This window comes from Schistocerca serialis, chromosome 3 (genome assembly GCF_023864345.2).
Source record: "Schistocerca serialis cubense isolate TAMUIC-IGC-003099 chromosome 3, iqSchSeri2.2, whole genome shotgun sequence".
NCBI classification, from domain to species: Eukaryota; Metazoa; Arthropoda; class Insecta; order Orthoptera; family Acrididae; genus Schistocerca; species Schistocerca serialis.
Genome location: NC_064640.1, coordinates 527,815,593 through 527,828,240, shown reverse-complemented (window position 1 = coordinate 527,828,240; position 12,648 = coordinate 527,815,593). Strand labels below are relative to the sequence as shown.

At 40.5% G+C, this 12,648-nt stretch overlaps 1 protein-coding gene across 1 annotated transcript in view; it reads right to left on the bottom strand.

The window, feature by feature from the left end:
- LOC126470406 (WD repeat-containing protein 6) overlaps positions 1-12,648 on the bottom strand; it is a 320,158-nt gene that overhangs the window by 129,959 nt on the left and 177,551 nt on the right. Inside the window, exons 7-8 of the mRNA XM_050098254.1 lie at positions 8,823-9,171; positions 3,602-3,757 (exon numbers count right to left, since the gene is read on the bottom strand). Of these exons, the coding sequence (XP_049954211.1) occupies positions 3,602-3,757; positions 8,823-9,171 (505 nt within the window). The remainder of the gene's footprint in view (positions 1-3,601; positions 3,758-8,822; positions 9,172-12,648) is intronic.

Here is a 12,648-nt window from a genome sequence, read left to right as displayed (position 1 = left end):
TTCATACATCTGTACATGAGATTTCCATACTCCTAAACATCCCTAGGTCTACTGTTTCTGATGTGATAGTGAGGTGGAAATGTGAAGGGACACATACAGCACAAAAGCATACAGGCCGACCTCATCTGTTGACTGACAGAGACCGCTGACAGTTGAAGAGAATCGTAATGTGTAATAGGCAGACATCTATCCAGACCATCACACAGGAATTCCTTACTGCATCACGACCCACTGCAAGTCCTATGACAATTAGGTGGGAGGTGAGAAAACTCGGATTTCACCGCCAAGCGGCTGCTCATAAGCCAAAAGATGCCTCATTTGGTGTAAGAAGCATAAACATTGGATGACTGAACAGTGGAAAAACATTGTGTGGAGTGACAAATCACGGTACACGATGTGGCGATCTGATGGCAGGGTGTGAGTATGGCGAATGCCCAGTTAACATCAGCTGCCAGTGTGTGTAGTGCCAAAAGTAAAATTTGGAGGCAGTGGTGTTATGGAGTGTCATGTTTTTCCTGGAGGGGGCTTGCACCCCTTGTTTTGCATGACACTATCACAGCACAGGCCTACATTGATGTTTTAAGCACCTTCTTGCTTCCCACTGTTGAAGAGCAATTCGGGGATGGAGATTGCATCTTTCAACATGATCAAGCACCAGATCATAATGCATGGCCTGTGGCGAACTGTTACATGACAATAACATCGCTGGAATGGATTGGCCTGCACAGAGTTCTGATCTGAATGTTTTGGAACACCGACTTCATACCAAGCCTCACCCACTGACATCCATACCTCTCCTCAATGCAGCACTCCATGAAGAATGGGCTGCCATTCCCCCAGAAACCTTCCAGCACCTGATTGAACATATCCCTGTGAGAGTGGAAGCTGTCATCAAGGCTAAGGGTGGGCCAACACCATACTGAATTCCAGCATTACCGATGGAAGGCACCATGAACTTGTACGTAATTCTCAGCCAGGTGTCCCGATACTTTTGATCACATAGTGTAAGTACACATTATTACAGGATATACATTTTTTCTTTGTGTTTTTCAGAGGGTTACAAGAGGAAGTGATCTTCACCCAGATCAACAGGGCTGCAGGAAAAGAAATCCAGTTTCATCTTCCTGATTTAGACTGTCAGTAAAACAAACTAATTCTGTATTTGGCATTTCCTATTATGTACCTAACAAATTAAACCCAACATGCAAACATGTTGTTGTTGTTGTGGTCTTCAGTCCTGAGACTGGTTTGATGCAGCTCTCCATGCTACCCTATCCTGTGCAAGCTTGTTCATCTCCCAGTACCTACTGAACCCTACATCCTTCTGAATCTGCTTAGTGTATTCATCTCTTGGTCTCCCTCTACAATTTTTACCCTACATGCTGCCCTCCAATGCTAAATTTGTGATCCCTTGATGCCTCAGAACATGTCCTACCAACTGATCCCTTCTTCTAGTCAAGTTGTGACACAAATTTCTCTACTCCCAATTCTATTCGATACCTCATCATTAGTTATGTGATCTAACCATCTAATCATCAGCATTCTTCTGTAGCACTACATTTCGAAAGCTTCTATTCTCTTCTTGTCCAAACTATTTATCGTCCACGTTTCACTTCCATACATGGCTACACTCCATACAAATACTTTCAGAAACGACTTCCTGACACTTAAATTTATACTCGATGTTAACCAGTTTCTCTTCTTCAGAAACGCTTTCCTTGCCATTGCCAGTCTACATTTTATATCTTCTCTACTTTGACCATCCTCAGTTATTTTGCTCCCCAAATAGCAAAACTCCTTTACTACTTTAAGTGTCTCATTTCCTGATCTAATTCCCTCAGCATCACCCGACTTAATTCGACTATATTCCATTATCCTCGTTTTGCTTTTGTTGATGTTCATTTTATATCCTCCTTTCAAGACACTGTCCATTCCATTCAACTGCTCTTCCAAGTCCTTTGCTGTCTCTGACAGAATTACAATGTCATAGTAGTACCTCAAAGTTTTTATTTCTTCTCCATGGATTTTAATACCTACTCTGAATTTTTCTTTTGTTTCCTTCACTGCCTGCTCAATATACAGATTGAATAACATCGGAGAGAGGCAACAACCCTGTCTCACTCCCTTCCCAACCACTGCTTCCCTTTCATGCCCATCGACTCTTATAACTGCCATCTGGTTTCTGTACAAATTGTAAATAGCCTTTCACTCCCTGTATTTTACCCCTGCCACCTTTAGAATTTGAAAGAGAGTATTCCAACCTTCTAGTATCTCCAGGCTTCTACCATGTATACAACCTTTTTTCATGATTCCTGAACCAAGTGTTAGCTATGATTAAATTATGATCTGTGTAACATTCTACCAGGCAGCTTCCTCTTTAATTCCTTACACCCATTCCATATTCACCTACTATGTTTCCTTCTCTCCCTTTTCCCACTCTCGAATTCCAGTCACCTATGACTATTAAATTTTCGTCTCCCTTCACTACCTGAATAATTTCTTTTATCTCATCATACATTTCATCAATTTCTTCATCATCTGCAGAGCTAGTTGGCATATAAACGTGTACAACTGTTGTAGGTGTGGGCTTCGTGTCTATCTTGGCCACAATAATGCGTTCACTATGTTGTTTGTAGTAGCCTACTCGCACTCCTATTTTTTTTATTCATTATTATACCTACTCCTGCATTACCCCTATTTGATTTTGTATTTATAACCCTGTATTCACCTGACCAAAAGTCTTGGTCCTCCTGCCACCAAACTTCACTAATTCCCACTATATCTAACTTTAACCTATCCATTTCCTTTTTTAAATTTTCTAACTTACCTGCCTGATTAAGGGATCTGACATTCCACACTTCGATCTGTAGAATGCCAGTATTCTTTCTCCTGATAACAACGTCCTCTTGAGTAGTCCCCGCCTGGAGATCCGAATGGGGGACTATTTTACTTCCAGAATATTTTACCCAAGAGGACGCCATCATCATTTAATCATACAGTAAAGCTGCATGCCCTCGGGAAAAATTACGGCTGTAGTTTCCCCTTGCTTTCAGCCGTTCGCAGTACCAGAACAGCAAGGCCATTTTGGTTAGTGTTACAAGACCAGATCAGTCAGTCATCCAGACTGTTGCCCCTGCAACTACTGAAAAGGCTGCTGCCCCTCTTCAGGAACCACACGTTTGTCTGGCGTCTCAAGAGATACCCCTCCGTTGTGGTTGTACCTACGGTACAGCTATCTGTATCACTGAGGCACGCAAGCCTCCCCACCAACGGCAAGGTCCATACAAACATAATGAATGCTTAAATGTTTCATGTGACCTAATTTAAAACTGTGCTCCAAGGAGGAGTTAAGAGCAGCAGCTGTGAAAGGTGAGATACTGCTTCATTACTTGTTTCCACAGCAAACAGCTGATGGACAGTACAACACAGACAATGATCAATGGTACCATGGTTGTTACACTACAGTATTGTTTGATCAAAGATGTGGCAAATATAGTACTGTCTGAAATTGTAACTCCTGTCACTTCATGACTAGCAAGCTGAGAGGCACAAAAAATGTGTGCAGATGCTACATAACACAGTCTTAAGATTGTGTACTCACCACCAACTGCTTTGAGTTTCCATAGCTCCATAGGACCAGAAGAGGAACATACTAATAAACAGTCATCTGAAGCCCAGTGCAATGATGATATGGCTCCTTCCGAAGAGTGCACTTTGACCAGTTTTGTTAAGGTTTCCCCTCTGCAGCAGTTTTCATCTGGCAATGCAAAATAAGATATTAAATAAAACATTGTTACATGTTTGAACATATCTCATCAAAATAAACATTCACAAGTCTATGATTTCTTGATAACAATTTGTATACCTTTCCAGTGTCCATAGGTCAACCTTAACTATTGGGAAGGTTATTTTACATTGCAGTCATTGATTTTTTCTCTTTTCTTGGTTGATAACTTAAAACATTAATACTGAATTTTATGTTTCAATTTCTATTGTTTTATTTTTAAGTGCATAAGCCTGCAAAGATACATCACACACCATACTGCAACAAACTGTGGTTGGCCTGTTGCACAGGTGCCCCCTACTGAACACCACCTCTTCATGTGAATGTATTTTCAGATGACACTGTGAGTAATTGAGATGCTCACAATGTTACATAAAAACAGAATGTACAGCTACTAGTAATGTGGCCACACCACTACCAGTGGTAGCAGTCAGAGCTGCTGGTGGCAGAGATCATGTGTGCATCTACAACTCAATTCTACATCTACATCTACATCCATACTCCACAAGCCACCAGACGGTGTGTGGCAGAGGGTACCTTGAGTACCTCTATCCATTCTCCCTTCTATTCCAGTCTGGTATTGTTCGTGGAAAGAAGGATTGTCGGTATGCCTCTGTGTGGGCTCTAATCTCTCTGATTTTATCCTCATGGTCTCTTTGTGAGATATACGTAGGAGGGAGCAATATACTGCTCGACTCCTCGGTGAAGGTATGTTCTCAAAACTTCAACAAAATCCTTACTGAGCTACTGAGCATCTCTCCTGCAGAGTCATCCACTGGAGTTTATCTATCATCTCCATAACGCTTTCGCGATTACTAAATGATCCTGTAATGAAGCGCGCTGTTCTTCGTTGAATCTTCTCTATGTTTTCTATCAACCCTATCTGGTACAGATCCCACACTACTGAGCAGTATTCAAGCAGTGGGCGAACAAGCGTACTGTAACCTACTTCCTTTGTTTTCAGATTGCATTTCCTTAGGATTCTTCCAATGAATCTCAGTCTGGCATCTGCTTTACCAATGATCAACTTTATATGATCATTCCATTTTAAATCACTCCTAATGTGTACTCCCAGATAATTTGTGGAATTAACTGCTTCCAGTTGCTGACCTGCTATATTGTAGCTAAATGATAAGCGATCTTTCTTTCTATGTATTCGCAGCACATTACACTTGTCTACATTGAGATTCAATTGCCATGCCCTGCACCATGCGTCAACTCGCTGCAGATCCTCCTGCATTTCAGTAAAATTTTCCATTGTTACAACCTCTCGATATACCACAGCATCATCTGCAAAAAACCTCAGTGAACTTCCGATGTTATCCACAAGGTCATTTATGTATATTGTGAATAGCAATGGTCCTACGACTCTCCCCTGTAGCACACCTGAAATCACACTTACTTCGGAAGACTTCTCTCCACTGAGAATGACATGCTGCGTTCTGTGATCTAGGAACTCTTCAATCCAATCACACAATTGGTCTGATAGTCCATATGCTCTTACTTTGTTCATTAAATGACTGTGGGGAACTGTATCGAATGCCTTGCGGAAGTCAAGAAACACGCCATCTACCTGGGAACCCATGTCTATGGCCCTCTGAGTCTCGTGGACGAATAGCGCGAGCTAGGTTTAACACAATCGTCTTTTTTGAAACCCATGCTGATTCCTACAGAGTAGATTTGTAGTCTCCAGAAAAGCCATTATACTCGAACATAATATGTGTTCCAAAATTCTACAACTGATAGACGTTAGAGATATAGGTCTATAGTTCTGCACATCTGTTCGACGTCCCTTCTTGAAAACGGGGATGACTTGTGCACTTTACCAATCCTTTGGAACGCTACACTCTTCTAGAGACCTATTGGTCATCTTGACAATGGGTAGCACTGTATTCTTTTCCTAATCCTATCCTTTTGGTGATATTCCAATCTGGAGTCTCCATTTTTTGATTCTGCTACTCATTGAGGTATTCCCCAGATGCCTAAAATAAAACAAAGATATTCCAATGAGTAATAAAAAAAATTGCTGGTGATGAATAACATCCTTTCTAGCCCCAAATATTATATACTTCAGTCAGCACAAAATCTTAAGCAGAAGAATACTGGGGGTATGACTCCATACATTCTGAACCCTGTCTTGACTCGCTCATGTTGCTGCTATAAGGGGTGAGCACTGTACTGTCTATGCAACATAGCATGACTCTATTGTGGGTATATAAGCACCAACATGAAGACAAGGTATTAGTGTGTCATTTACGTGTTTTTGACAAGCATGCAGTGCAAGTGCAGAAACATGAACTATGGTGACATTATTAGCAGATGCATCCAAACAGGACCAACATGCTGTTATTCTTCTCTTGGCTGCTGACGGACAAACACTGGTAGATATCCACTGGAGAATGAAGAGTGTGTACACAGCAGCATGTCTATTCAAAAACCCTTTGTGGAAAAATTTGACAAGAGGCACTGTTGCTTCATGATAATGCACATCCGCATATTGTAAGTGTTGTAACACAAAAGTTATACTAACTGAAGTGAGAGACACTCAAACACTCGCGATATTAGCCTGATCTCTCTCCATATGATTATCATGCTTTCAGTCCCTTAAAAAGGGCCTTGGAGAGTCGATAATTCCTGTCAGATGAGGGACAGTTAAAGACTTCTTCATGCAACAGGGTATGTTGTTCCACCAATCAAAACTCTTCATCCTGGCGTGCTGGTGTGTCAGCGGGGTGATTGCCTCAATGCTCATGACAATTTTGCCTGACTGGCATACCGATTCTGGACTATGCGGCCTTCAAAAAGAAACTTTTTGGTGCCTCTTATATCTTGAATATACAATTATTACACCTCTGAATTTACCCAGCAGCCTTTTGATAGGAAAACTTTACCTTTCTTTCTAAAGTCATCATCTAAAACTGCTGAGCAACACCAAGCTACTAACATATCAACTGAAACTGAAAACTGCTCAGCAACTAAACTATTAACTGGAACTATCATTTACAGAATATTCTGTCGGTACTTGGAGGAACATAACTGATGTCTCACAGTAATATAGTCTTACGTTATCTGAGGATTGACTAGAAAGCCAAAAACCAGTTCAGAATGAAATATAAAATAAATATTATTAACACCAATACTGTGTATTTCAGTAACTACCAGTTACAACCATAGCAGGATGTCTCTGAATTCCTTCAAACAATGTGCAACAGCATGTTCTTTGCCTTCACTGGCTGCTATGTCAGCTTCCTAATTTTAATAAATTCCAGTGCTCTGAGGGCACTCAGAAGAATTATACTTCTTTTCCATAAATGAAAAAGGTGCCCTATACATTCTGGGCCATTTAGTTGCACACATCATTTCTCAGTTTTTTGATGCTCATTTGTGTAATCAGAGCAGATGAGGAATCACAGAAGATGATAAAAATCTTTATTATCTGCTCCAATATCTTTCATGAATTCATTTAGAAGGCAAAACTCAGACATTTTAAGGGAAAATAACTGAATCCCCAACAATGCCCCCTTGACCTAATTCACCAAGTTACAGTGTGTATCTAACTTAGTGTAAAAAGCTTATCTAAAGGCATAGTCTGAAGGATATGATTTATTATGCTTTTATTTGTTTATTCACAACAAAGAACCCCAGCATTAACCAGTATATGTACATAAACCAATCTTGGATTAATTCGTGTATGCAATACCTATATTTGTAAGATGTCTCTTTGTTTGAAATGAAAGTTACTTTTTTGGCCTTCTGCAACTTTGAAAAACACATTTATGACTATGAATTGAGATTAAAATCTGGATAATATAGGGTTGACACGAGTCGATACTCATGACACTATGAATAATTTGTGCTAGATGAAAAGGGCACCTTCACCAGCTTCAGCATAAATGCTCAGTGTTATGGACATTCTGAAGGTGTCCATTGTCAATATATTGCCCTTATGGTAGACACTGTTTAACAATTTTATGTATGACAGCCAAGCATACTGACGTATTCAATGCTGCCACTGCCTAGCTGGAACAGTGAAAAATGTAATATAAAAGAAACAGTGAGGAGCATTTTTTTTTCTCTGGTACTTTTTTTTAAGGAATCTGGGATTGTCCAGATCCTTCAAGGATCTTACTTTAAGATTTCTTAGGTATGGCACCAGGTGAATTCTTGGTTGAACAGGCATTTGTTTCTTTAGGAATGACAACAATGTCCTTGAATGACACAGATTATACAAATGTAACATATATGGTTAAAAGTGACATAAACAGATTTTCCAGGAAAATGTTCATATTGGCATATTGGCCTTCTGCTAACACATCCAGCCTCCTCAGTCAAAGGATGAGGTGAGAATAGAAAAGGTACACAGAAAGCATTGTCAAATTTCCTTAAAATTTTATTGCTAACTTCAACTTCTTCTGGAGTTCTGTCATATGTGTTATGCCTCTATATATTCTACAAAAACTTACAGTAATTTAAGGTGTTGTGCAATTCAACTGTAGCTGTGTCAAAACACAAGTTATGAAACTTGGTGTATAGTTTCCATTGGCATAGTTACCCTACAGGGTATCTCCATAGAATTAAACATACCTTACTTTGTTCTATCTCTCTGCATATGAAGAACTAACATATGTCTTTTAATAATTATAAATATATTTCACCACATTCATCATATTATGCACTTTTTTACTGTCAAGTTTGTGAAGGACTAGTAAGACCAACTCCTTAACCCTATAGTTGTATGTTGCTGAATGTGTGAAGTTTTAAAATAGGTACTGTGTTTTAATTTTTTATCCCATAAGAAATAAGAGACTGAGTAAACACAAAAAATTGGGATGAAACACAGGTTGCACTTTAAAAAGTATGTTGTCTCCCCTTATCGCCCACTGTCAATCTTGAGGCTTAGTTCCCCCACCTCTGGCTTCCATTAATATGACATACTGAAAATTTCTGTAACTCATACAAATAAAATTTCTGTCACAGATGAAACAACCTGTTAACAAATCCGTTCATTAACAACAGTGTTTCATATTACGATACATACCACTCATAACAAGAATTTCACCATCACATGATGCAATAGCAAGCAAAGCTCTTGATGTTGAGATGTCAAGAAGGCATATATTTGAAAATCTTTTGCAGTCAAATGTAAATTTACATTCGGCACCATGGCAGTCATCATAATGCCAAAGAGCGGCATTTTTAGTTAATGCCACTACATGGTTATCCTTTAAAATAAGAATACGGCGAAGTATGATGCCATCTATATGATTTACATGATTAACTGAATTGTTTAAGCACCCGTGGAAAGACAATTGTGCATGATTCAAACTCTCTTCTCTCCACATATTAAATGGCCATGCAATAATTCCCCCATCACTTCCACCGACAACCTACAAAAACAAACAAAAAAATAAATAAAGACATTCAGTTCACAACTGTGCTAGTCAGTATCATTTAAAATAAAACACAATCTGAATATACATTCCATATTTCCACACAAAACCCTAAAGCTGCTAACAGTCTAACCAAGGAACCTATGATGCTCAAAATAAATAATATACAAGATATGGCAGTCAAGTATGGGAACAAACCAACATACAGAAAGTACAAAAAAGTCATGTATACACAACAGTAAAGGTATTTACTATATTCAGTTATTTAAACTCGTTTGTTTACAGTCTCACCACATACAAAAGAAATTAGTGCATATAGCTCAAAATTTTTGTACATTTATAATTCTTAATTTGTTACAATGTTCCAAACCCAGTTGAATAAATTGTATAACATTTATCTTGAAGTTATGACCCAAAATACACTAATATTGTGAAACCCGCAGCACCTGGAAAGATTGGCAAAAATGAATTCAAACACAAAGGAGGTGTAGAATGCTGTTCGTAGATTACCAACCTTGGAGAGAGACTGTGTAAATGTAGACACAACAGTGCTCTCTCATGTGACTGAAAAAGGTCAGTGTTACACAATGCTCTGTCAGTGAAAATCAGTCATATGAAGAGCAGTCACATGAAGCTACAGCATAAAAGCAAATGACAGGACATCTTGTCAGCATCAAAAAGATCAGCATGTGAAAGACTCAAAGAGCACAGAATAATTGGTCTCCATGAAATGCATTTTTCATACTGTGGCATGTTGGCACATATGCACTGGTGCTATGACAGTGATGTCTGTACAATTTCTGGAGAGAAGAGGGTCAGATACAGCATTAAACCTATAATATGAGCACAGCACAAGATGACTGCAATGTCACCTGCAGAGTTCAACCATAGTTTCCAGTGTTGGTTTGACACTGAAGAACTGCAGGGGGTGTGGATTTGATTGAGCAGATGGTTTGATAATTTTCTCTCCTACTCTGTATTGGTAGAACTCACTTTATGATTACTCGCACTGGCAGAGAACCACGAAATGAACAGACAGTTCATGAGGTCAATGAAAGTGGAGTTCACAAAGTGAGAGGATACCCAAAACAAGTCCTGAACCTAGTAAAGTTGTCTTAAGCACATACAACAGTTCAGGGAGCAATCCAACTCACAAATGTAAATCGGGAAAGGTCAGGACTCTACTATTCTATGGTACGGAACTAAAGGCTTCACAGACTATCAAAATACTAACTGGGGTGACCGAGTTGTGATATTTAGTGGGACGCACACATTGGAGGGCAATGCCAATTATGTTATTGCTGCAATTGTGGCACCTAATGCAGACACTAGCTGTGTCCATCATATGCAGCCCAAGTATCTCTGACATGTTCTCCCTATAAATACTTGGGCTAGATGGGGAATCTGAGTCACCGTTAGATACTGAAACTCCCCCCTTTTAACTGGCACATAGTGGTAGAAAAGGTCTGGACACTTCCAGCTTCACTGAGTAAGTGGAGAGGGAGATGCAAGAATCCTCCCCAAAGGCTCCAGCAGCATGTCCTCAATGTGATTGGCTGGGTTGGATGGCAGTGCCATCTGTGGGAATCCCAGCCAATTGACAGGATCTGGGGCACAGCTTGGGTCTGTCTGCAGGGAAGTGCCACATGTGACAGACATGTGAAAAATAGTTTTGTTTCCTTGGGCACCACAGTCCAAAAATGCTCAACCTCTATTGAAGTTGAGGGGCCAAGGTCACGGCTGGTGAGGGTGGGGTTGGGGGTGGGGATGGGGGTGGGGGTGAGGGTGGGAGCCAGCAGTGGTGTAGGGGACTGAAATGGTATCACCTGCATTGGCTCCCATCACCATTCACTGTCGAGTTCCTGTCGATGCCTAACACAACGTCAGAAGTTGCAGTGGTAAGAGGTAGGCTGATGGGCTGGCCCATCACTACAGTGGTCACAGAGGTCATGCCCATTCAGTGGTTGTAGGGAAATGGGTTGGTACATTATGTTACAGATTGACCTGATTCCGATAATATCAAGTGCTCCTGGCTGACAACAACCTCAAACATCTTTCATCCGCTATTGCTGACAATGACGCCTTGTTTCCATCCAGGTTTGTGGCCAAAATTACGAGCCTACACATGGGAGCTCACACCATAATACAGCTGCGCACATGGGTGGTGACTGTGTCAGATGTAGCAGGTCAAAGAGAGTAAAATTTCACCCGCATAAAATTTCTGCTGGCCCTTCCGAATTGGATACAGAACGGAAAGGAGCAGTTGTCAGGAGCTCAATGCCACTGCACTGACAAAAACCTTGAAACACATATGCCATGAACTGAGGGCCATTGCTGAAAATCAGGGTAGAAGGTGCCTCCTCTATCGCAAATATGATGGACACATCATGGATAGCTGCTGCCATAGTAACTGTTATCATCAGTGTCATATACAGCGTGTGTCATAATTAATTGTGTAAATTCATACAGTTGAAAGTACACGATAGTAGAAGCAAAAAAGTCTCAGTAAACATAGGGTTAAAAATGCATTACTTAGGAGCTGCAAGCAATTCTTCATGTTTGATACTGTGAAACAAATCTCTTCTACTGCAAGTGCTTTCCTTCCCATATTTTGGGAACTGGTAGTATGGACTAAACATGAAAAAAAAAGTCCAGTAAACATGTGCTCTAAAATGCATTCCTTTCAAGGTATGAGCGTCGACAAGTGTCAACCAAACTGCTCCCCAGAATGGACCATCAAAATCAACATGTACTCTTTACCAAGTGTGATCAGGGCATGCAGTGCAAGGGCCAAATACACACATTAAAAGAGGCTTTGCATTACCTTGGTTCTGAGAGTTCCAGAACCTGTACAGAAAATTGAAATAGAGATCAACATAAACATCATTTCCACCCTTTTTATTGTTCATGAAAACCACACACTGCATGTTGTACCACCATACAGCGAGACCTTCAGAGGTCATGGTACGGATTGCTGTACACACCAGTACCTCTAATACCCAGTAGTACATCCTCTTGCATTGATGCATGCCTGTATTCATTGTGGCATACTATCCACAAGTTCATCAAGGCACTGTTGGTCCAGATTGTCCCACTCCTCAATGGCGATTCAGCGTAGACCCCTCAGAGTGGTTGGTGGGTCATGTCGTCCATTAGCAGCCCTTTCCAATCTATCCCAGGCAAGTTTGATAGGGTTCATGTCTGGAGAACATGCTGGTCACTCTAGTAAGTGATGTCATTATTCTGAAGGAAGTCATTCACAAGATGTGCATGATAATAAGTGCAAAGTGTTGTCCACGAAGACGAATCCCTTGCCAAAATGCTGCTGATATGGTTGCACTATCAGTTGGAGGATGGCATTCACATATTGTACAGCCGTTACGGCACCTTCCATGACCACCACCAGCGTACATCGGCCCCACATAATGCCACCCCAAAACAGCAGGAAACCTCCACCGCACAAAAAGCATTATT